The sequence below is a fragment of the Solea solea genome, chromosome 2 (assembly GCF_958295425.1).
Source record: "Solea solea chromosome 2, fSolSol10.1, whole genome shotgun sequence".
Classification (NCBI taxonomy): Eukaryota; Metazoa; Chordata; class Actinopteri; order Pleuronectiformes; family Soleidae; genus Solea; species Solea solea.
This window is the reverse complement of record NC_081135.1, coordinates 407364-430204: the sequence shown is the minus strand read 5'-3', so window position 1 is coordinate 430204 and position 22841 is coordinate 407364. Positions and strand designations below refer to the sequence as shown.

At 45.7% G+C, this 22841-nt stretch overlaps 1 protein-coding gene across 4 annotated transcripts in view; it reads left to right on the top strand.

Moving 5' to 3' along the window:
* Positions 1–22841, top strand: part of LOC131447082 (kalirin-like) — a 27143-nt gene extending 4302 nt beyond the window's left edge. The window contains exons 7-58 of one of the 4 annotated variants that reach the window (XM_058618562.1): positions 59–181; positions 263–454; positions 559–690; positions 772–906; positions 998–1090; positions 1453–1575; positions 1688–1804; positions 2107–2181; positions 2276–2398; positions 2497–2549; positions 2960–3107; positions 3306–3502; positions 3578–3675; positions 4540–4703; positions 4799–4918; positions 4993–5072; positions 5162–5300; positions 5379–5513; positions 5609–5771; positions 5889–6004; positions 6466–6588; positions 6675–6857; positions 6945–7069; positions 7187–7253; positions 7407–7516; positions 7624–7693; positions 7784–7873; positions 7963–8055; positions 8176–8287; positions 8723–8913; positions 9012–9113; positions 9421–9575; positions 9718–9820; positions 11215–11376; positions 11455–11644; positions 13458–13513; positions 14356–14359; positions 15348–15451; positions 15570–15701; positions 15781–15894; positions 16124–16194; positions 16289–16355; positions 16497–16600; positions 16702–16771; positions 16897–16983; positions 18314–18406; positions 18506–18556; positions 18631–18708; positions 18850–19035; positions 19124–19295; positions 19653–19798; positions 19874–22841. In XM_058618562.1, coding sequence (XP_058474545.1) covers positions 59–181; positions 263–454; positions 559–690; positions 772–906; positions 998–1090; positions 1453–1575; positions 1688–1804; positions 2107–2181; positions 2276–2398; positions 2497–2549; positions 2960–3107; positions 3306–3502; positions 3578–3675; positions 4540–4703; positions 4799–4918; positions 4993–5072; positions 5162–5300; positions 5379–5513; positions 5609–5771; positions 5889–6004; positions 6466–6588; positions 6675–6857; positions 6945–7069; positions 7187–7253; positions 7407–7516; positions 7624–7693; positions 7784–7873; positions 7963–8055; positions 8176–8287; positions 8723–8913; positions 9012–9113; positions 9421–9575; positions 9718–9820; positions 11215–11376; positions 11455–11644; positions 13458–13513; positions 14356–14359; positions 15348–15451; positions 15570–15701; positions 15781–15894; positions 16124–16194; positions 16289–16355; positions 16497–16600; positions 16702–16771; positions 16897–16983; positions 18314–18406; positions 18506–18556; positions 18631–18708; positions 18850–19035; positions 19124–19295; positions 19653–19798; positions 19874–20065 — 6129 coding nt within the window. In that variant the 3' untranslated portion in view covers positions 20066–22841. Of the gene's footprint in view, positions 1–58; positions 182–262; positions 455–558; positions 691–771; positions 907–997; positions 1091–1452; positions 1576–1687; positions 1805–2106; positions 2182–2275; positions 2399–2496; positions 2550–2959; positions 3108–3305; positions 3503–3577; positions 3676–4539; positions 4704–4798; positions 4919–4992; positions 5073–5161; positions 5301–5378; positions 5514–5608; positions 5772–5888; positions 6005–6465; positions 6589–6674; positions 6858–6944; positions 7070–7186; positions 7254–7406; positions 7517–7623; positions 7694–7783; positions 7874–7962; positions 8056–8175; positions 8288–8722; positions 8914–9011; positions 9114–9420; positions 9576–9717; positions 9821–11214; positions 11377–11454; positions 11645–13457; positions 13638–14355; positions 14360–15213; positions 15268–15347; positions 15452–15569; positions 15702–15780; positions 15901–16123; positions 16195–16288; positions 16356–16496; positions 16601–16701; positions 16772–16896; positions 16984–18313; positions 18407–18505; positions 18557–18630; positions 18709–18849; positions 19036–19123; positions 19296–19652; positions 19799–19873 lie in introns of those variants that run through there. The other 3 variants (XM_058618540.1, XM_058618547.1, XM_058618554.1) reach the window with 3 other exon arrangements.

The window sequence follows — 22841 nt, the reverse complement described above, 5'->3', positions numbered from 1 at the left end:
GAGAGAGACGGGGCACCTGTAGGCGGAGCTAACCTTCTGTCTGTCATCTCACCTGCAGATGTCACAGTGGATCACCCACAGTAAAGACCTGTTCACACAGAGCCTGGTCCAGGTCGGACAGAACCACCAGCACGCCCTGGACCTCCAGACCCAGCACCAGCACTTCACTGCTAACTGCATGGTCAGTGTGTGTGTGTGTGTGTGTGTGTGTGTGTGCATGGTCAGTGTGAGTTAACGTGTGTGTGTGTGTGTGTGTGGACAGAACGGCAGTGTGAACGTGGACAGCGTGGTTACCGTGGCAGCGAGGCTCGCAGACGCCGGTCACTACGGCGCAGAGCGGATCGCCATGGTGTCGTCACGGTTACAGGACGACTGGAAGTCCCTGACGACCGCACTGGAGGAGCGCAGCAACACGCTCGCCATGGCGACCGGCTTCCACCAGGGGGCAGAGCAGGTGATTCACACACGTGTGATTCGTGTGATTGTACCTGTGTGTCTGCATCTTATGTTTCCTGCCTCACCGTCTCTCCCTGTCTGTCTGTCTGTCTCTCTGTCCAGTTCCTGCTGAAGGTTGAAGGCTGGGTCCAGACGTGTTCTGAAGGCTCGTTGCCATCGGCAACCACAGACCTGGAGACTGAGACCAAGAAACACCAGGAGCTCAACGAGGACATATGTGCTAACTACACTCAGGTACCTGTCTGTCTGTCTCACACCTGTCTGTCTCACACCTGCCTGTCTGTCTCACACCTGTCTGCCTGTCTCACACCACAGGTCAGTGAGAGTGGGAAAGCGTTACTGGACGTCCTGCAGCGTTACTCGGCAACAGATTGCGACGACTCAGCGTCCAAACCGGACTTCACTGCCGCCACGCACAGCATCATGGGAGTTCTGCACCTGGTCATGCAGGTAGGCCTCGTGCCTTCTCCCTGTCTCACTGACACTGAGAGACAGACAGACAGTTGGACACATGAGACGCTCTGTTTGTTATCTTCTGCAGGGTCACCACGAGGTCGAGGGGGCATGGCAGCACAGGAAGCTCCGCCTTCACCAGCGTCTTCAGTTGTGTGTGTTTCAAAAGGATGTGAGACAGGTAAATCCGATCCAGATCAGATCCGGACCAGATCCAGACCAGACCAGATCAGATCAGATCAGATCAGATCAGATCAGATTCTGATGATCTGAAGATTTGAAACAGAAAAACAAATATTGAATCATATTCTGACTTTAATATAGTATTATTAATAACCCTAACCCTTATATTAATACATTATAATATTATTAATATAATAATATATTATTAATATAATATTATATTCATAATATTACATTAATATAATATTATATGTATAATGTTAATATAATATTATATGTATAATATTATATTAATATAATATTAATAATATTTTGTACTGTTCAAACTTCATGTTTGTATTGTGTGTGTGTGTGTGTCAGGTGTTGGACTGGGTGGAGCAACATGGTCAGGTGTTCCTGAACAAACACAGTGGTGTAGGTAAATCTCTGCACCGAGCGCGAGCTCTGCAGAAACGACACGACGACTTCCAGCAGGTCGCACAGGTAACACACACACACACACACACACACACACACACACACACATCACCTCATAATGTGTGTGTGTGTGCTCATAATGTATCTGCGTGTGTGTGTGTGTGTGTGTGTGTGTCAGAACACTTACACAAATGCAGAGAAGCTTCTGGAAGCAGCAGATCAGCTGGCTCAGTCTGGAGAGTGTGAGGAGGAGGAGATCTACCAGGCCGCCCGTGACTTGGAGCTGCGCATGCAGGTAACAGCAGATCAATAATCAATAATCAATACATGACGTTTAAACACGTTCACAGTCATCTTACACATCTGAACATTAAGTTTGTACTCACAGAGACAACCAGTGATTTCAGCTGCTGCTCCTCTGCTGCCTCGTGTGGTCACTGTGTGTCACTGGTTAATCTGAACGTGGGTTTAAAGCTGAATTTTACAAAATAAGACATTTGAACTTAGTGATGGAGGCAGCAGTGTGTGCGTGTGCGTGTGTGTGTGTGCGTGTGTGTGTGTGTGTGTGTGTGTGTGTGCGTGTGTGTGTGTGTGCAGGCGTTCATTCAGAAGGTTGAACAGAGGAAGCTGCTGCTGGATCTCGCCGTTTCCTTCTACACTCACACAAAAGAGGTAACGTGTACACACACACGTAGTGTTGATGTGATGACACATGTGTGTAACCGTGTGTGTGTGTGTGTGTGTGTGTGTGTGTGTGTGCGTGAAGCTGTCTGCGTGGATGGACGGCCTGCAGAAGCAGCTGTCCTCAGATGTGTGTGCGTGTCCTGACACTGTGGACACGCTGCAGACGCTCATCAGTCAGCAGCAACAGCAGCAGGCTAACACACAGGTACCCGCTGACCCCGCCCACCCGACCTGACCCCGCCCACCCGACACAAACCTAACACCTCCTGACCTCTAACTAACCTGTGACCCCTGACCCCGCAGGAGGCAGCAATGAGCGTCATCAGAGAAGGAGAAGACCTCATCCTGCAGCTCAGGTGCGTTTGATTTACACATCACCGCCGCACAGCCTGTGGTGCACTTGTCTGCGTCGGGTGCGTTAGATTTGTATACCTCTGTAAGGACAGTGCAGTCTGTGCGGGTGCGCTTGTTTTTCACTTCATTAAAGCTATGAGGTGGATAACTAGTGAGTGGGTGCGCTTGTTTCTCACTTTATGAAGCCTACATGGGTGCGTTTGTTTTTCTCACTGAACGAGTTGAAGTCATGGTTGCGCTTGTTTCTCACTTTATGAAGCCTACGTGGGTGCGTTTGATTCACTGCTCTTTGCATAGTGACGCCGCTGATGATGGATGGTGCGTTTGTTTTGTTGATCAGCGCTTGCAGGAGCATTTGTTTGGTTTTTATCAGTGCTTATTAACATTCTATGTGTGGGTGCGTTTGTTTCAGGCCTCAGGGCAGCTCAGTGGCACACGTGGAGTCTGTGCTGCAGCAGCTGGAGGAGTCTCACATTCAGCTGGAGGACCTTTTTCACCAGAAGAAGATTCGCCTGGACGTTCACCTGCAGCTCCGGATCCTGCAGCAGTGCACGCTGGAGGTTTTGCTTCTCCTTCTTCTCCTTCTCCTTCTTCTTCTTCTCCTTCTCCTTCTTCTTCTTCTCCTTCTTCTTCTTCTTCTCCTCCTTCTCCTTCTCCTTCTTCTTCTTCTCCTTCTCCTTCTTCTTCTTCTCCTTCTTCTTCTTCTTCTTCTTCTTCTCCTTCTTCTTCGTCCTTGAATCCGTCCGTGTGTCCTGCAGGTGACCGGGGAGATGGACGCGTGGAAGCAGGACCTGCAGAAGCAGACTCAGGACTTCTCCTCAGAGAAGCTCGCCTCGCCGCGGCTCACTGACGTCAACCCGGACAAGCTAGCCCAAGACAAGCTAACCCTGGGCCAGTCTCGGCTGGTGGAGGCTAGCGCCGAGGCGCTAACATTAGCGCAGCAGCGCATACACAGGTAAAGAAGCGCAGACACGCCCTCAGACTGATGACATCATCGTGAGGTTGATGATTGACAGACTGTGGTCCTCAGGCACATGGAGCGCCGGCTCGCCATGAACAACATGGTCTATGAGGTCATCCAGCAAGGTCACGACCTTCAGCAGTACATCACCGAGGTCCAGGCGTCAGGTCAGTTTCTGCTTTTGCTAACACAATATGTCATGTTAACGTGCTAACGATGACGTTTGAGATAAAGCGTGGACTCATCTGCATATCAGCGAACCCTGACCCACAAGGACCAAGGACTGGATCTTGGAAAGGGACCACACAGTCCTGGTTTAAGGGTGTTCCAGTGGTTCAAAGGTTCTTCTGGTAGACCTCGACGTTCTTTAACTGTCTTAAACTACTAGAGGTTCATGTAGACCTTGAGGAGCCTCTTCAGGTTCAGATGTTCATTTAAACGGTTTAAACAAATCCCATGAGTCCATGAGTACTTAATCTGGCTTTAGACCGGGACCTGCAGAGATTCTTATGTTCTAGTGGTAGAGACCCTTCACTGGTTCCTGGTTCTTCATGTGAGGTTTCAGGGGAGTTCTTGAGTGGTTTCTAATTACTCTTAAGGGTTTGGTTCCTGAAGAGGTTTCTAACTGTGAAAGGTACTTAAGAGAATTCTGATGTGAATGTTGTTGGTTTTGGTCGATCCTCTCACAAAACAATTGGTGCTCCACTAAGTGGTTCTTCAGTAGGTTTAAGTGGATTACTGCTCTTCTTAATGTGGTTTAGGAGTTCTTCAGATATTTTAAGGTTTTTTTTCTTTGAGAGTTTCATGAAAGAGGACGGAGTTTTATTTTGAAGGGGTTTTTCATAAACTACAATAGAACCACACAAACACACACACTGTCTCCATAGTAAATTCAATATGCTGGTTTCCATGGAGACCAGCTGTGCACCTCAGAGACCAGTTTCCATGGCAACACCAACCCCCTTTTTCCCCCTCCCCTCATTCATTATCATCTGCTCCCCCGAAATCATGTGTGTGTGTGTGTGTGTCAGGGATGGAGCTGTCAGAGACAGAGGGAGGACTCTCTGCTCAGGTGGACGAGCTGCAGCGCCTCCTGCAGGACAAACAGAAGGAGCTGCAGCAGATGGCAGATCACACACACACACACCTGGAGCAGAACCTGCAGCTGAGACACCTGCAGAGTCAGGTCAAACAGGTAACACACGCACACGCACACGCACACGCACGCGCACGCGCACACCTCCTGGTGTCCTCGTGTCCTGATGATGTCCTGGTGTCCTGGTGTCTCAGGTGCTGGGCTGGATCTCTGAGGGTGAGGTCATGTTGTCGTCCTGCATGTTGAACTCCAGCTGTTTATCTGAAGCTGAGCAGCTACAGCGGGAGCATGAGCGCCTCCAGCAGGCCATCGAGGTAACTGCACTCTCTCTCACACACACACACAGATGTCACGGTAACCATGGTAACGGCATGTCCATCCTGTCCAGGGTCTCCTGCACGCTGACTCTCTGCAGAGAACCCACCAGGTGGCGCTGGCTCTGCAGCAGAGAGCGGAGCTGCTGGTCAGGTCAGTGCTGCCTCCTGCTGGTGGACACATGAATTACAGCTGCTGTAGTATGTCCATGTTTGTTCTCACCATGTGACCTCTGACCTCAGGTCAGGTCACTATGATCCAGATGCAGTGAGGTCTTGTGCCCAGACGGTGGCGCTGCACTGGCAGACCCTGATGCTGAGGATCGAGGACAGACTCAAACTGGTCAACGCCTCCGCGGCTTTCTACAGGACGTCCCAGCAGGTCACTGCCCCTCCGTCTCTCCGTCTGTCCCACTGTGTGTCCAGCCTGTCTTTACCTGTCCCTGTGTGTGGCGTGCAGGTGTGTGGTGTGTTGGAAAGTCTGGAGCAGGAGTACCGCAGGGAGGAGGACTGGTGTGGAGGCGGAGACCGTCAGCCAGAGCAGCTGCTGCCGCTCGTCAACAAACACATGGAGCAGAAGGAGGCGTTCCTCAAAGTCAGGACACTTTGTCTTTTGTCTTCACGTTGACGTCAAACACTCGCACTGACGTCGTCCACTAAACGCTAACTCTTCCGTTTCCACGGTGACAGGCCTGCACGCTCGCCAGACGGAACGCCGAGGTGTTCCTCAAGTACATCCACCGCAACAGCGTCACCATGGCCAACATCTCCGGGCACAACGTCACCGTCTCCGGGGTGACCGGGGTCACGGAGGTCACGGGGCACTCCAGGGTCCCAGAGCAACAGGTCAAAGGTGATCAAAAAAACTGAAATGAAAGTGGGCCCAGGATAGAACCTTGAGGAACACTGGGTTCTTTTAGATGAAAACTTAGGTGTGTGTGTGTGTGTGTGTGTGTGTGTGTGGACACAGGCATCCTCAGTGAGCTGCTCCAGAGAGAAAACAGAGTCCTTCACTTCTGGACTCTGAAGAAGCGACGACTGGATCAGTGTCAGCAGTACCTGATGTTCCAGAGCCACGCCCAGCAGGTACACGTCACATGACTCTGAGTGCTCTGACAACGCCACGTTTGGTTACTTTTACATACAGAAACTGAAGACGTGGACAAACATGGACAAAAACAGACTTACAGTAGCCAACCTGTGATGAGTATAAAAGGACTATGAGTAGAAAAGGACAAGGACCAAGGACAGAACCTTGGAAAGAGACCACACTGGCCACTGGTCCTGGTTTAAAGGGAGTTCCAGTGGTGTTTGATAGAACTCCATAGGTTCTCCTGGTGGACCTACAGGTTTAGGGAGTTCTTGAGGAGCTTCCAGGGGTTCAGATGGTCATTTAAGGGTTTTCACTAAGAGTCTTTTTAGGTCCTTGAGTAGTTTGTTTTCAGAGAGTTCTTGCGTGGTTCCGAATTATTCTTAAGGGTTAGGTTCTTGAGGCTCTTGAGTATAATCTATGAACTGTTGTCCTTAACTGTGTCCTTTCATCGCAGGCTCTGGATTGGCTGCAGCAGTCAGGTGACCACTACCTGGTCACGCACACTTCCCCGGGGGCAAATATGGCCGAAACCCAGGAGCTGTTAAACCAGCACCGAGAGTTCTGTGTCTCCGCCAAGGTGAGAAAACATCGCAACTCAACACCAACAATCTTAAAACTCCCAAACTCAACGTGATGACAATGTTGTTCACTACTTCCTGTTAGCACACGCAGGAGAAGGTTCACCTGCTGATCCAGCTGGCCGAGAGCATGCTCGCTAAAGGCCACGCCCACCGCACTGAGCTGCGCCGCTGCGTCTCCGCCGTGGACAAGCGCTACCGCGACTTCACCGTCAGGATGGGACAGTACCGCCACCTGCTGGAGACGGCGCTGGGAGGATGCTCACAGGTTAGCGTTGAGAGTTAGCGATGCATGTGTTTACGGTGTTTTTAGAACGCAGCGCTGATGTCGTGTGACATACGTTGGCTCTGACAGGACAATAAAGACCTGGAGCTGGAGCTGATCCCCAACAGTCTGTCTGACTCCGACCCCGAGGTCAACCTGTCCGACCCCAGCCACCAGGTCAGCGACGAGAAGAGACGCTCGGCGCGCAAGAAAGAGTGAGTTGCTCACAGTCGCTAACAGTCGCTCACAGTCGCTCACAGTCGGTAACCCGGCGGTGCTCGTACGAAGCGTGCCGGTGTCTCCGATAAACGTGTGTTTGTTTGTTTTGTCAGATACATCATGGCCGAACTTCTTCAGACTGAACGAGTTTACGTCAGAGACCTGCAGGAGTGTATCGAGGTAAACGACTCGATCCCGTGTGTGTGTGTGTGTGTGAGAGTGAGTGGTTCACACACTTCAACTATCTTTACTAATACATACTTTAAAGCAGTAGTACTACAGTACAGTGGGTACTGCTGCCTCCTGGTGGTGATGTTGTGTCTCCTGGTGCAGACGTACCTGTGGGAGATGACGAGCGGCTCAGAGGACGTCCCACCTGGTCTCGGCAACAAAGACGACATCGTGTTCGGGAACATCCAGGACATCTACGAGTTCCACAACAGGTACAGTCAGTGACACTGCAGTACAAGTACTACACAACACTACACTACACCATGTGTAATCCTGGAAGTGTCGTAATCCACTCCTCTGTGTGTGTGTGTGCGTGCAGTATTTTCCTGAAGGAGCTGGAAAACTACGAACAGCTCCCCGAAGACGTGGGGCACTGCTTCGTTACCTGGGTAACACGTTTGTTGTGCTTGTTAATAAAGAAAAATAAAAAGTGAAGTAAAGTGACGTGAAATAAAGACGTGAAACGTTTGCTGCGACAGGCGGATAAATTCCACATGTACGTCACGTACTGCAGAAACAAGCCCGACTCCAGTTTACTCATCCAGCAGCACGGCGCCGGCTTCTTCGAGGTTTGTTTCCTTTATTTCAGTCATGCTTTCACCTGTTGTTGCTGTGATTGTTGTTGTTGTTGTTGTTTACAGTGGTGTTTGTGTTGCAGGAGGTGCAGAGACGACACGGCCTGGTTAACTCCATCTCCTCAGCTCTGATCAAACCTGTGCAGAGAATCACTAAATACCAGCTGCTGCTCAAGGTAACACACACGCACACACACACACACACACGCACACACACACACACATACTTCATTTGTTGACTTTAATTCGAGTTCTGTATAATCTCGTGCACTGTGACGTGATTTGTGCGTGTGCAGGAGCTGTTAGCGTGCTGTGAGGAGGGTAAAGGTGAGATTAAAGAAGGTCTCGACGTGATGCTCAGCGTTCCCAAGAGAGCTAACGATGCTATGCACGTTAGCATGTTAGAAGGTAACACAGGTCTTTTATTTTCTTAAAAAAATAAATGTAAGGTTGTGTGTGATGTCATGTTGGCAACAAAGAGGTGACACACTCATGATGTTTCACAATAAAAGCCTTATAGGGTTGTGTCCGGAGGCTTGGGGGCTTTTATTTTGAAAAAGCAGTTGTTTATATTCATCAGCCGAGGGACTTTTATTCTGTAGTCATTTTTTTAACAGCTGCAGGTCATTTTTTCAATACATGCTGTGAAGGGCTTTTATTGTGAAGGAGCTAGAGGAATTTCAAGCAGTGTTTTCACAATAAAGACCCTGAAGCAGTTTCAGAATAAAAGCTTTTTGTTATCTGTACCTGATGGGGCTTTTATTGTGAAGCCTCTGAGGTCTGTGACTTTTATTTTGTCCTCGCCTCTGACCTCTGACCTGTCATGTGACTCCTCCACCTCAGGTCTGGAGGAGGGTCTGGAGGTCCAGGGCGAGCTCCTCCTCCAGGACTCCTTCCTGGTTTGGGAGCCCAAGTCCCTGATCAGGAAGGGGCGGGACCGACACCTCTTCCTGTTTGAGCTGTCACTCATCTTCAGTAAAGAGATCAAAGACTCGTCAGGACGAACCAAATACCTGTACAAGAGCAGACTGAGGGTAACACACACACACACACACACACACACACACGATGATGATAATGATGCTGATAATGATGATGATGATGATCACGTGTACGTGTCACTTCCTGTCAGACGTCAGAGCTCGGTGTTACAGAACACATCGAGGGAGATCCATGTAAGTTTGCTCTGTGGGTCGGACGAACGCCGACGTCTGACAACAAGACTGTACTGAAGGTACGAGTTTGTGATGAGTGTGATGAGACTGATAAATGTGATGAATATGATGAGTGTGATGAGTTTATTAACAGTGTCATTTGATGGATCCGATGAGTGTGATGAGTTTATTAACAGTGTCATTTGATGGATCCGATGAGTTTAGTAACAGTCTCATTTGATGGATCCGATGAGTGTGATGAGTTTAGTAACAGTCTCATTTGATGGATCCAATGAGTGTGATGAGTTTAGTAACAGTCTCATGTCTCAGTTTTTGACGTTAAACACTCTCGTACATTCCGTTGCGATGTCGTGGTTCTGTCTGTAGGCGGCGTCTCTGGAGCTGAAGCAGGAGTGGGTCCGCAGTATTCGTCAGGTGATCCAGGAGAGGCGGGGCCACCTGCGTGGGGCACTGCGGGAGCCCATCCCCCTCCCTAAGACACCAAACCCCACACTGGGACGACAGCGCAGCATCAGCCGCAGGTCAGTCTGTGAACCACCGCATGGACACATGTAAACACAGGACAGTCCTTGTGTCCCCAGGACAGTCCTCGTGTCCATGTGTCCACACACTGACTTTACAAACAGGAAGTTAAAATAAAAGTTGAATGTATTTTGTTGAAAGGGAGACGAGTGAGGACGCAGACAGTCTGGGAGACGCGAGCAGTCAACCAGACACCGTGTCCATCGCCTCGAGGACATCACAGAACACTGCAGACAGTGACAAGGTAACACACACACACACACAGAGTGAGTGTGTAGAGGGGTGTGTCTGTCAGAGTGATGACCTCATCACTGCTGCTGCAGCTGGCTGGGCGTGTGTGTGTGTGTGTGAGGGAGTGTCCTCTGCTCTGTGTCCTCATGTCCTCACAAACCTTCTTCTCGTCTCTCCTGCTCTTCTTCACTCGAGGTACGTTTGGTTTGTTTTACCTGAGAATCTTTAGCAGAGGGCGGAGCTAGAGCCCTGACCTCTAAAGTCTGTCAGCGGTGATCTGTGCGTGCAGACAGACAGACAGACAGACAGACAGACAGTATTTATTTCATATTTACAAAGTGACAAACAGTGAATGTAGACTATTGTAAATATATTTATATTTAATTTATACTTAATTTATATTTGTATGAAAATAAAGTGACTTTGTTAGAGTAAATGGATCTGTAGAATATAATCCACTCTAATCTAATCCAATCTAAGCCACTCCACTCTAATCTAATACACTATAATCTAATACACTCTAATCTAATCTAATCCAATATAATGTAATTAAATCTAATCCACTCAAATATAATTTAATCTAAACTAATATAATCTAATCTAATTTAAAATATTCTACTCAAATCAAATCCACTTTAATCCAACCCAATCTAATCCAGTCCACTCTAATCTATTCCAATCTAATCCAATCCACTCTAATCTAATCCAATCCACTCTAATCTATTCCAATCTAATCCAGTCCATTCTAATCTATTCCAATCTAATCCAATCCAATCCACTCTAATCTATTCCAATCTAATCCAGTCCACTCTAATCTATTACAATTGACTCTAATTTAATCCAATCCACTCTAATCTAATCTGATCCACTCTAATCTAATCCAATCCACTCTAATATAATCTAATCTCATAAATATTGAGGTGCAGCAGTTGAAACTATAATACGTTGTATTTGTGTAAATTCACTGTTTTAAACATAACAAATGTGTTAATAATCTGATTAATCTGATTAATCTGATGATGTGAACGGAGCCAAGACTTCATGTTAGAGCCTTAACGGCAATCTGCCTACACGCGTGTGCGTGTGCGTGTGCGTGTGCTGCAGACTGATCACACAGCTGTGTTTCATTTAGACGGGGAACACCACACTATTCCCTACACACACACACACACACACACACAATCATGTGATGTTTTCTACATGTTTCAGCCAATCAGAGCTCAGCTCACACATTTACATTATTTATGTCATTATTACATTTATGAATGTGTTCATTTGTTGTAACATGAAACACAAATGTGAACAGAGCGCCCCCTACAGCATTTAAAGCCTCATGTTTTCATATAATGATGAAAATAACCGTGTGTGTGTGTGTGTGTGTGTGTGTGTGTGTGTGTGTGTGTGTAGTTGTCTGGTGGCTGTGAGTTAGTTGTGGTGTTGTTAGATTTCTCCACCAGCGCAGCAGGAGAGCTGAGCGTGCGCTGTGGTCAGACGGTGGAGCTGGTGGAGCGTTCGGCAGACAGACCCGGGTGGTGTTTGGCCAGAACCACAGACCAAACTCCACAGCAGGTGAAGATAAACAAATCAAACGCACCCACATGTTCAATGAACACGTCAATCATCAGCTCGTGTGTTTCTCACCTGCAGGAGGGTTTACTGCCCATGAGCGCCCTCTGCCTGTCACACTCTCACAGTGCAGCAGATATGGAGGGGCTGGTCCCGCCCTCCAGCACCTCCTCCACCTGCACCACCACCACCTCCTCCTCCTGTAACTCCTCCTCCACCACCACCTCCTCCTCCTGTAACTCCTCCTCCTCCGCTGTGAGCGCTGCCAAAGGTGAGTCCACTCTGTGACCTCTGCTGCTGCAGCACTTCCTCTCGGCTCCATGTCACTTCCTGTTTAAACAGAGGGAACTTTAAACATCCTCAGCTCACCGTGCAGCCACCGTGTCACCGTGTCACCTGCTTCCTGTGGTTTATAAATGTTTAAACTCTTCTCTGCCTGAGAAACAGTCCTGTAACCGAGAAACTTGGTTTGTCAAGATGTCTCTCACACACACACACACACACACACACACACACACACAATTTTGACCCTAGTTTCAGTTCAGACTCAAAACCACAATCTGCACTTTAACATCCTGACTATGTGTGTGTGTGTGTGTGTGTGTGTGTGTTACCGTGGCGACCTGCCGAAGACAATGAGCTTCAGTCTAAAAATAGAAAATAGTTTATTGTTTATTTTTCTCTGGAGAATTTAATTCATGAAATCATTTGAATGAATGTTTTATATTTGACCTGAAATGTTATTGTTTTATTTCACCTTTTTAATTTTAATTTTTATTTCCCATATTTCTTTAATCTCATTTGTTAGATTTTTAGTGAAATATTAATAATATATAAATATATGATTATAATCCTTCATTTTAAATCTTCTAAATTTCGAATCCTCCTTTTATTTAAAATATAAGAATAAGAATAATAAATATCAGTGGTAGGCCACACCCACATGTGTAACCCCGCCTGTTGCCTTTAGCCCCGCCCCCTTGCCCTCCTGACTCAGTGTCGTGTGAAGACAGAGAGAACTCGTCTCTCGCTCTGTGATTGATTACTTTTGTTGAATGGACTGAAAAAGAACATGTGGCGGCGGCGGCGCAGCACAGGTGCATGCTGGGATTGCTCTGCTCTGTGGAGGTGGATTGTAAGAGAGGGAGAGGACGAGCGAGGTCGGTATTGATGTGTGTGTGTGTGTGTGTGTGTGTGGGTGTGTGTGTGTGTGTGTGTGTGTGGGTTAATGAGTGATGAACAAGGTGACTCTCAACCATAACACACACACACACACACACACACAGGAGGAATGTTAAGTGTGTGTGTGTGTGTGTGTGTTAAACAGGACCTGCAGGTTTTCACTTTAATAGGCACACCCAACACACACACACACGCACACACACTTGACTACAACATACAAACTTTTGTTGACAGTTTTTCATTTTTTATTTATTTGATTTGTTTTTATTGAACGACTTTGACCCGTGTTTTATGTCTTAATTTATTTCATTCGTTTTTTTTCGATAAAATTGTCCATTGTTTCAAATTGTTTCAAACAAGATTTGCTTAAACATTTGCCCCCAAACAAAAAACCCTTAAAGTTATCCTTAGCATTCGTAAAAAATATTAAAAAAAACACCTTAATTTTAGCCAAAAAATAAAGAAATAGCTGAGATTAGCTTTAACAAGTTAGCCAAAAGACGGTCAGCTGAGGTTAGCTTTAAAAGAGAAGGTAGCTTAAAGCTAGCCTTAGCACAGTTAAAGGTTAGCATAAAAAAGTAAACTGTGGTTAAAAGTTTTAGCACAAAACCTGTGAGAAATTTAAATATTTTTCTACTGTAAAATAAACATAAACTAAAGTACTTTTAACTCATCAGCTGATTGTTCACTTTTTGATTTACAACGTTCTTTAAATACTCTGTTATAAAATGTTGTAATGTTTACGTTAAATCTTTCATGTTTACATTAAATCTTTCACCTTTATGTTCAATCTTTTTCACATTTATGTTAAATCTTTCATGTTTACACTAAATATTTCACACGTTTACATTAAATCTTTCACACGTTTACGTTAAATCTTTCATGTTTACGTTAAAACGCAGATAGTGCAGGAGTGTTCGGCTCTGACACTCCAGGACTCCACGCTCAGACCGACTCTGTTATAAAATGTTGTAATGTTTACGTTAAATCTTTCACGTTTACGTTCAATCTTTCACGTTTACGTTAAATCTTTCACACATTTATATTAAATCTTTCACACATTTATGTTAAATCTGTCATGTTTACGTTAAATCTGTCATGTTTACGTTAAATCTTTCACACGTTTACGTTAAATCTTTCACACGTTTACGTAAAAATCTCTCACGTTTACATTAAATCTTTCATGTTAACATTAAATCTTTCACATGTTTACATTAAAGGGGACATATTACGCAAAATCAACTTTTTAACGCCTAAACGGCCGCTGTATGCGACTGATCGCCAGCTCCGGTGCAGACCGGTGACTATGCTCCGGAGACCTCGCCACCGCGGCACCGCTGATCGCCAGCGGCGAGCCGCCTAAAAGGCCGCTGTATGCGTTTAGGCAGCTCGCCGCTGGCGATCAGCGGTGCCGCGGTGACGAGGCCTCCGGAGCATAGTCACCGGTCTGATACAGTAACATACAGCGCCAGCTTATGCAGCTCGCCGCGCGCCGCTGGCGATCAGTGGTGCTGTTCCTAAGTGTTTTTAACTGATTTACAGTTCGGCACTGTTCGGCTCGATCCTTATGTAGAACGTCTCTTCCTGTGACGGCACTCTGGCTGTTTTCTGCGCACGCTGCCATGTTGATATTGTCAGTGAACTAGTGGAGGGAGGGGGAGACGAATAGAGCTGTAAAGCGCTGTAACGAGGACAAATCAGAAACCCCCTGGAAGAAGTGGGCGTGTGTTTACCTGTGTCTCATTTGCATGTAAAGGGACCATGCACGAAAACCGAGCGTTCTGAAAGGGGCGGGCTTAGCAGGGTTATTGAACTGCTATGATGCTTCATCCTTATGGTATTTTGACCAAGGCATGTCACTGACATGTTCATTAGGACACCAGGGAACTATTTTAATGGGGGAAATAGGGTATAATATGTCTCCTTTAAATCTTTCATGTTTACGTTAAATCTTTCGCACGTTTTGTTAAATCTTTCACATGTTTACATTAAATCTTTCACACGTTTACGTTAAACATGTCAGACGTTTACGTTAAATCTGTCATGTTTATGTTAAATCTTTCACACGTTTACGTTAAATCTCTCACGTTTACATTAAATCTTTCATGTTAACATTAAATCTTTCACATGTTTACATTAAATCTTTCATGTTTACGTTAAATCTTTCGCACGTTTTGTTAAATCTTTCACATGTTTACATTAAATCTTTCACACGTTTACGTTAAACATGTCAGACGTTTACGTTAAATCTGTCATGTTTATGTTAAATCTTTCACGTTTACGTTAAATATTTCACATGTTTACGTTAAATCTTTCACACGTTTACGTTAAATCTTTCATGTTTGTGTTAAATCTTTCCCACGTTACATTAAATCTATCATGTTTAGATTTTACGTTACGTAATTTTTACGTTCGAAATTCCACGTTTACGTTCAATCTTTTACACGTTTACGTTAAATCTGTCATGTTTATGTCAATTCTTTCACACATTTACGTGAAATCTTTCCCACGTTTACGTTAAACCTTTCCTACATTTACGTTAAATATTTCACACATTTACGTTAAATCTTTCACACGTTTACGTTAAATCTTTCACACGTTTACGTTAAATCTTTCACACATTTACGTTAAATCTTTCATGTTTACGTTAAAACGCAGATAGTGCAGGAGTGTTCGGCTCTGACACTCCAGGACTCCACGCTCAGACAGGCGGTGAGTTCAATGGACTTTCCCACCTTCCTGACAGGTCAGTGAAAGCATCACGCGTCACTCACCCTCCTCTGTTTCCTCAGGTGTCTCCTCCCCCACCGTGTGTGGGGTGGGCGGGGCTCCAGGGGGCGCTGTGGGCTCTCCGGGACCCAAACGCAGTGGCTCAGGGACAGGAAACACTCTGAAGGTCAGTCCTGAAAACACGTGATAATGATGACATCATCATCGTCATCATGTGATGGCGATGACATCATCATCGCCATCACATGATGACATTATATTTAGTAAAATAACTCATTTTTCAGCGTTGGTTGACGAGTCCTGTTCGGAGGCTGAGTCAAGGTAAAGCTGACGGACAGAAGAAACCGCCAATCAGAGCCAGGAGGCGGGACAACAGGCCAGAGCTAACCACGCCCCTCACTGTTAATGCCCAGGCGGTACGTTAGCATCAACACACACACAGACGACATGTGTTTCCCTTAAAACAACCGTGTGTGTATGTCTGTGTGTCTGCAGAAAGTGAGGAAGGAGGAGGCGGGGCAAAGTGGAGGGGAGGAGGAGCCAGAAGAAGAAAGCCACACCCCACTGCCTCCACCCATGCAGATCATCAAAGACCCAAACAATCCAGAGGTACAGGTAGGGGGAGGGGCTTCAACATAAAGATACACTTTGTCACGTGTGACTTCGCACAAACTAACCCTTTTTGTTCAATTTGCATAAAATCAGCAAATAAAAGTCAATAAATAAAGGTTTAGTTTGTGTATTTTTCTGACAATTTATATAAAAACATTAATAATCATCGATGCTGATCATTCACAATGATTTTTTATATGTGTGTTTGTGTGTTTTGTTTCCTCAGGCTTTGGATTCAGATCAAGGATCAAATGAATCTGACACTGAGCAGAGAAACAAAGCTCTGAGAGGACGCATGTGAGACACACACAGACGCACACACAACACCTCTACACTTTATAACATATATATGTATAAATATAACTGTGTGTGTGTGTGTGTGTGTGTGCAGGTTTGTGGTGAATGAAATGGTCCAATCAGAGAAGGACTACGTGAAAGACCTGGCTGTGATCGTAGAGGTGAGACCCTGAAGCTCCGCCCACCTGACAACAAGACAACAGTTGGAAACAAAATGAAGCATGTTGTTGTTTCTGTGGCTGCAATACAACCTGCAGCCTATAGGGGCAATAAGAGGACGTGTGTGTGTGTGTGTGTGTCAGGGCTTCATGTCCAGGTTGGAGGTCAGAGGAATTCCTGAAGACATGAGAGGAAAAGACAAAATCGTGTTTGGAAACATTCAGCAGATTTATGACTGGCACCGAGAGTAAGATTAACACACGCGCACGCACGCACACACACACACACACACACACACAGTGTGACCTCTGACCTCTGAGTGTGTGTGTGTGTGTGTCCGTGGTTCAGTTTCTTCCTGGTGGAGTTGGAGCGCTGCGTTCAGAATCACGATCTGCTCGCCGACCTCTTCATCAGACACGTGAGTGTGTGACATCACAGCTGCTGCGTCTCCATGACGACCTGACGCACCGCAACATAAACAAAGCTGTCATGTCGTCACCGTGATGTACTTCCTCTGTGTGTGTGTGTGTGTGTGTGTGTTAGGAGCGGCGGCTGCACATGTACGTGATTTACTGTCAGAACAAACCCAAGTCAGAGTTCATCGTCATCGAGTACGAGACTTTCTTTGAGGTAAAACACTCATCCATCAATCCACCGTTAGTGTATTACTACACTAAAACTTAAATATTACGTTTTGATGGAAAACTTCATTTAAGCCAGTTTGTCTTTTAGCTAACCTTTAACTATCTTTTAGTTACCCTTTAACTATCTTTTAGTTACCCTTTAACTATCTGTTAGCTGAACTTTAACTATGTTTTAGCTAACCTTTAAACTTTAACTGTCTGTTAGCTAACCTTTAACTGTCTGTTAGCTGAACTTTAACTATGTTTTAGCTAACCTTTAAACTTTAACTGTCTGTTAGCTAACCTTTAACTATCTGTTAGCTGAACTTTAACTATGTTTTAGCTAACCTTTAAACTTTAACTGTCTGTTAGCTAACCTTTAACTATCTGTTAGCTGAACTTTAACTATGTTTTAGCTAACCTTTCAACTTTAACTGTCTGTTAGCTAACCTTTAACTGTCTGTTAGCTGAACTTTAACTATGTTTTAGCTAACCTTTAAACTTTAACTGTCTGTTAGCTAACCTTTAACTATCTGTTAGCTGAACTTTAACTATGTTTTAGCTAACCTTTCAACTTTAACTGTCTGTTAGCTAACCTTTAACTATCTGTTAGCTGAACTTTAACTATGTTTTAGCTAACCTTTCAACTTTAACTGTCTGTTAGCTAACCTTTAACTATCTGTTAGCTGAACTTTAACTATGTTTTAGCTAACCTTTCAACTTTAACTGTCTGTTAGCTAACCTTTAACTATCTGTTAGCTGAACTTTAACTATGTTTTAGCTAACCTTTCAACTTTAACTGTCTGTTAGCTAACCTTTAACTGTCTGTTAGCTGAACTTTAACTATGTTTTAGCTAACCTTTAAACTTTAACTGTCTGTTAGCTAACCTTTAACTATCTGTTAGCTGAACTTTAACTATGTTTTAGCTAACCTTTCAACTTTAACTGTCTGTTAGCTAACCTTTAACTATTTTTTAGCTAACATTTAAGTATCTTTTAGCTAACCTATGTTTAAGCTAACTTCTAGCTATGTTTGGTTCTTGTTTTGGACTAACTTTGACAAACCTTTAGCATTCTTGTTTGTAGCTTTAGGATTTGTTTAAGCTGCTTTTTAACAATCGTTTACTTATTTTTGTCTAACTTTGAGTTAGATTATGTTTCTTTTCTCTTCAAATGAAATGATGACTTCCTGCAGCTCACACAACCTCTCTCTCTCTCCGTGTCTCTCCGTGTCTGTCTCTGCATCTGTCTCTGTGTCTGTCTCTGTGTCTGTCTCTGTGTCTGTGTCTGTCTCTGTGTCTGTGTCTGTCTCCGTGTCTGTCTCTGTGTGTCTTCAGGAGATCCAGCATGAGATCAGCTGCAGGATGTCCATCAGTGATTATTTGATCAAACCCATCCAGAGAATCACAAAGTACCAGCTGCTGTTAAAGGTCAGTGACCTTTGACCTCTGCTCCATGACACACGTCAGTGTTTCAGGATCTTCATCTTTCTCCTCCTCCTCCTCTTCTTCTTCTTCTGTGTCTCACAGGACTTTCTCAAGTACACGTCTAAAGCAGGACTGGACTGTGAGGAGGTGGAGGTGAGTCTGTAAAGCCTGCGCTGTGATTGGCTGGGTGTCAGCTGAGTGACTCTGTGTGTGTGTGTGTGTTACAGAAAGCCTTGGACCTGATGTCCTTGGTCCCAAAGCGCTGCAACGACATGATGAACCTGGGACGTCTGCAGGGATACGAGGTACGTCTGACTCTCTCTGACAATGGCTGCCGCAGTGACCGCGCTGTGTGTGTGTGTGTGACGTGTGTGCCCGCGGTGTGTGACGTATGTAACGTATGTAACGTGTGTGACGCGTGTGTGACGCGTGTGCCCGCGCTGCAGGGGAAGCTGACGTCTCAGGGGAAGCTGCTGCAGCAGGAGACGTTCTGCGTGTGGGAGCAGGACGGCGGCGTGTTGTCCCGCAGTAAAGAGCGTCGCGTCTTCCTGTTCGAGCACATCGTCATCTTCAGCGAGCTTCTGCGCAAAGGCTCCAACAACCCTGGATACCAGTTCAAGAACAGCATCAAGGTGAGAATGACGGGCTTTAAAGAGGACCGGGGTCTGGATCGAACCGGTCCGCCGTGGTGGTTCTAAGTGTGCTGTGCTGTGTCCTCAGGTGAGTTACCTGGCCATGCAGGACAGCGTGGACGGCGACCCGTGTAAGTTCCTGCTCTGGTCTCGAGGCTCGGCCGAGCGCTTCACGCTGCAGGCGTCGTCCGCCGGCATCAAGATGACCTGGGTGGAGACGGTCGCCGCCCTGCTGGACGCACAGAACAACTTCCTGTCAGGTGACAATGTCCATCCCGAACCTCTGCAACTAAAATCTCCCTGATTTATAACCTGAGAACATCCTGGAATCTGATCACCCTTAAATCTTCACTTAAAATCTGCCTTAAATTGTTCATAAATCATCTTTAAACGTTTCTTTAAATAATCCTTAAGTCTCCCTTAAGTCTTCCCTGAATCTTTTATAAATCGTCTTAATCTCTGGTTTTGATTTGTTTTTGTCGTCAGCTGTCAATCATCCTTTCAAATCTTCTCTGAATCTTCCTAAAAAATATTTTGAAACCTTCGGTGAATTAGGACCTTGAATCTCCTTGAATCTCCTTGAATCACCACTGACGTCCAGTTTAATCTGGTTCCAGCTCTCCAGTCTCCTATCGAGTACCAGAGGAAGGAGGGTGGGATCTCTGTGACCCGCCCACTGTCGTCAGGGCGACCGCCGTCGGTCCCACCCACGCCTAATGGCCACACCCCTCAGCCTGCGGCCGACAGCGAGCAGGACGAGCAGGTGCGTATTGTCGTAGCTCGCGCCTGTTTCCCGGTGAACGTGTTGATGACATCATCACGGCCTCTGTCCAATCAGGAGCTGGTCCGGGTTCTGCAGGACTTTGTGGCCGTGCGCGAGGACGAGATCTCCGTGTTCCGGGGAGAGAAAGTTCAGATCCTGGCATCAAACCAGCAGGGACAGAGTCTGGTTTACAGACCGGCAAACAGCGACTCACCAGCTGCTGAGGGCTGGGTACCACGCAGCGTACTACACACACACACACACTGACACACACACACACACACTGTGCAAAACAACAGGGTCTCTTATTCATGACATGAAAGGGGGCGGAGCCTAAAGGTGGTGACATCACTTATCGACATGACTTCCTGTAGCACTGCCGCCTTTATTCTGAAACAGGAAGTAGAATCACTTTTTCTTTGTGGCGCCCTCTTCAGGCCGCAGCGCTCATTACACAAATTATTTATTACAGAGACATAATATATATATATATATATATATACTTTACATTATCACAGACCGTATATTCATGATGTATATTATATTATTATTATTGTTATTTTTTACAGATTGACAGCCACAAACCAAAGGATGTTTGAAACTGTTGTAATCCAGATTATTCAGACAGAAATATTTAAACATGAACTGGTTTCAATTTGTGTGAAAGTGATGGAACGCTCTATGTCGTCAAGTCCCAATTTTAGGCTCCACCCACTCACACTCTCTCACACACACACACCTTCAGCAGCAGGTACTGTTAAACTCCTCCCACCTCGTCCTCATCCAATCAGACGCCCCCCGTTTTCAGGTCTTGTCTCCGAGCAACCACTCCCTCCCCCGCGATGACATCACAAACTGTTTTCCTGTGGGTCACATGATCACATCGTCATCAATCAACAACAACAGACTGACAAACTTTGTGCTGCCGTTGCCGTAGCAACAAGAGACAAAAAGAAAGAAAAGAATCAGGAAATAAAGTTTCCTTGAAGAGAAGAAGCAAAAGAAGAAGAAGCTTCATCCTGTGAATAGTGTGTATAAACGGACTGACTGATACACACACACGCACGCACACACACACACACACACACGCACACACACACACACACCAGTGCATCAATGATGAAGATAATTAAGAATAGAATCAGTTTTTTCACCTCAGTAGAGAAAAAAGAGAGAAAGTGTTTGTTATGTAGATGTCTGTGTGTGTGTGTGTGTGTGTGCGTGTCTGTGTGTGTGAGTAAGGTGGTGAAGCGTTGCCATGACGAATTGTGTTTACGGCGATGTCCTGTTTTGTCCTGTTTTTGCCCCCCCCCCCCAACAAACCCCTCCCTCCCTCCCTCCCTCTCCCACAAACCTCCCCCCGACACTGTTACCATAGCAACGGGCAGTGGTTTGGATATTCAGATTATGCATTTTTTCCTGTTTGTGTAAATAGACTCTCGTCTGATTCTGGACGCTGAAAACATGTGTCTCTGTCTGTCTGTCAGACAGCAGCAGCGCCACCTACTGTGACCGTTTGTTTCTACTAAAACGACACACTGCTCTCTCTGGTGCCATGCTCAGACAACACCCCGGTCCTTAAGACGCGACGTTAGAAACGTGTCCAGCAGAGGGCGACACACGCACTGTCACACAAGATCTTTTTCCCCCGTGTCAGCTGGTGAACTGTCAACACTTTTCATCAGAAATAAACTCGTGTATCATCTGCGTAGAAAGAAATCGTCTTCAAAACGCAACAGACGTCAGCGGTCGATAAGTCATCGATTAAAAACTTCAAAAACTAAAGGAACACGTTAATACTTTCATAATCGTGAAACTGGAAGCTACCACTTTTACCTCCGGGGGCAGCGTTTGCCGTCTTGTCGTTGGCGTATAACCTCCAGAACGTCTAAGAAAGATCAGAAACATGTTGTGTGATATCACATAAACACTGACAGCATTTTAAACGACGTAAACGCGCTGTAAAAACTAGCGCAGTGTCGGTGATGTGTCGCAATTCCCAAACACTTACGCGCCACAAACGCGGGAATCTCAACGATCCGCCGCGTCGTGAAGGCAGCGCGATTTAGGTGGAAAAAAAAACTTCCACTTCGCAACAGAGAAGGATTTTGTGTCAGCAACGCGTCGTCGTACATCATGAACCTGCAATGAAAAACTCTGATGTTAGGGAACTATGACGGGCACATGATGGCGACCCTGCACTTTAAAGTCTTCAATTATAGTCTTAAAGTTGTAGTACCAAGTACTTAAGGTGGAACATAGTACTCTACAGTGGATTTAAGGTGGAACATTGTGCTCTACAGTGGATGTAAGGTGGAACATAGTGCGCTACAGTGGATTTAAGGTGGAACATTGTGCTCTACAGAGCATTTAAGGTGGAATATAGTGCACTGTGGTGGGTTTAGGATAAAAGAGCAAACTACCGAGAGTTTTAGAAAGAAAGTAGTACACTACGCAGGGTTTAGAGTGTTTAAGGGGAAATAGCACAGAATAAAGGGTTAAAAATGGGAGGTCGTGCTCTACAGACGATGTAGCATACAGTGCATAACGTTTAAAGTGTTAAAGTCGTGGATTGTGGCGGGTTACATGTGGAGAACGGTGTAGGGTGCTGTTTGAGACCTAGCCTTGTTGCCAAAGGGCAAAACTCAACTAACCAATCAAACAGTGTTATTTGTACAGAACTGACAGCTGCTAACTGACTGCTAACAGCTGCTAACAGCTGCTAACAGCGCTCTCTGTTGTCATTTATAATAAACTTCATTTTTCATCCAAAAGCAAGTGTTAGCGATGTTTGTTATTGTTTGTGTTCATGTCAGAGGCCTCAAGCATCGACACAGAACTAACCATATATGAGTGATATGTACAGAAATCCACCTGAAGCTCATCTGTGTGTTATTTACTGAATAGCTGGAGTTTATCTGCTAATTTACTGGGACAGAAACACTTTCTACGACAAACTGTGTTGCTCTTTATATTCACATGATTGAGAAAAAACTGTGTGCAAACTGTGAGAAAAATAAACAGCCAGTCAGATTTTCTACAA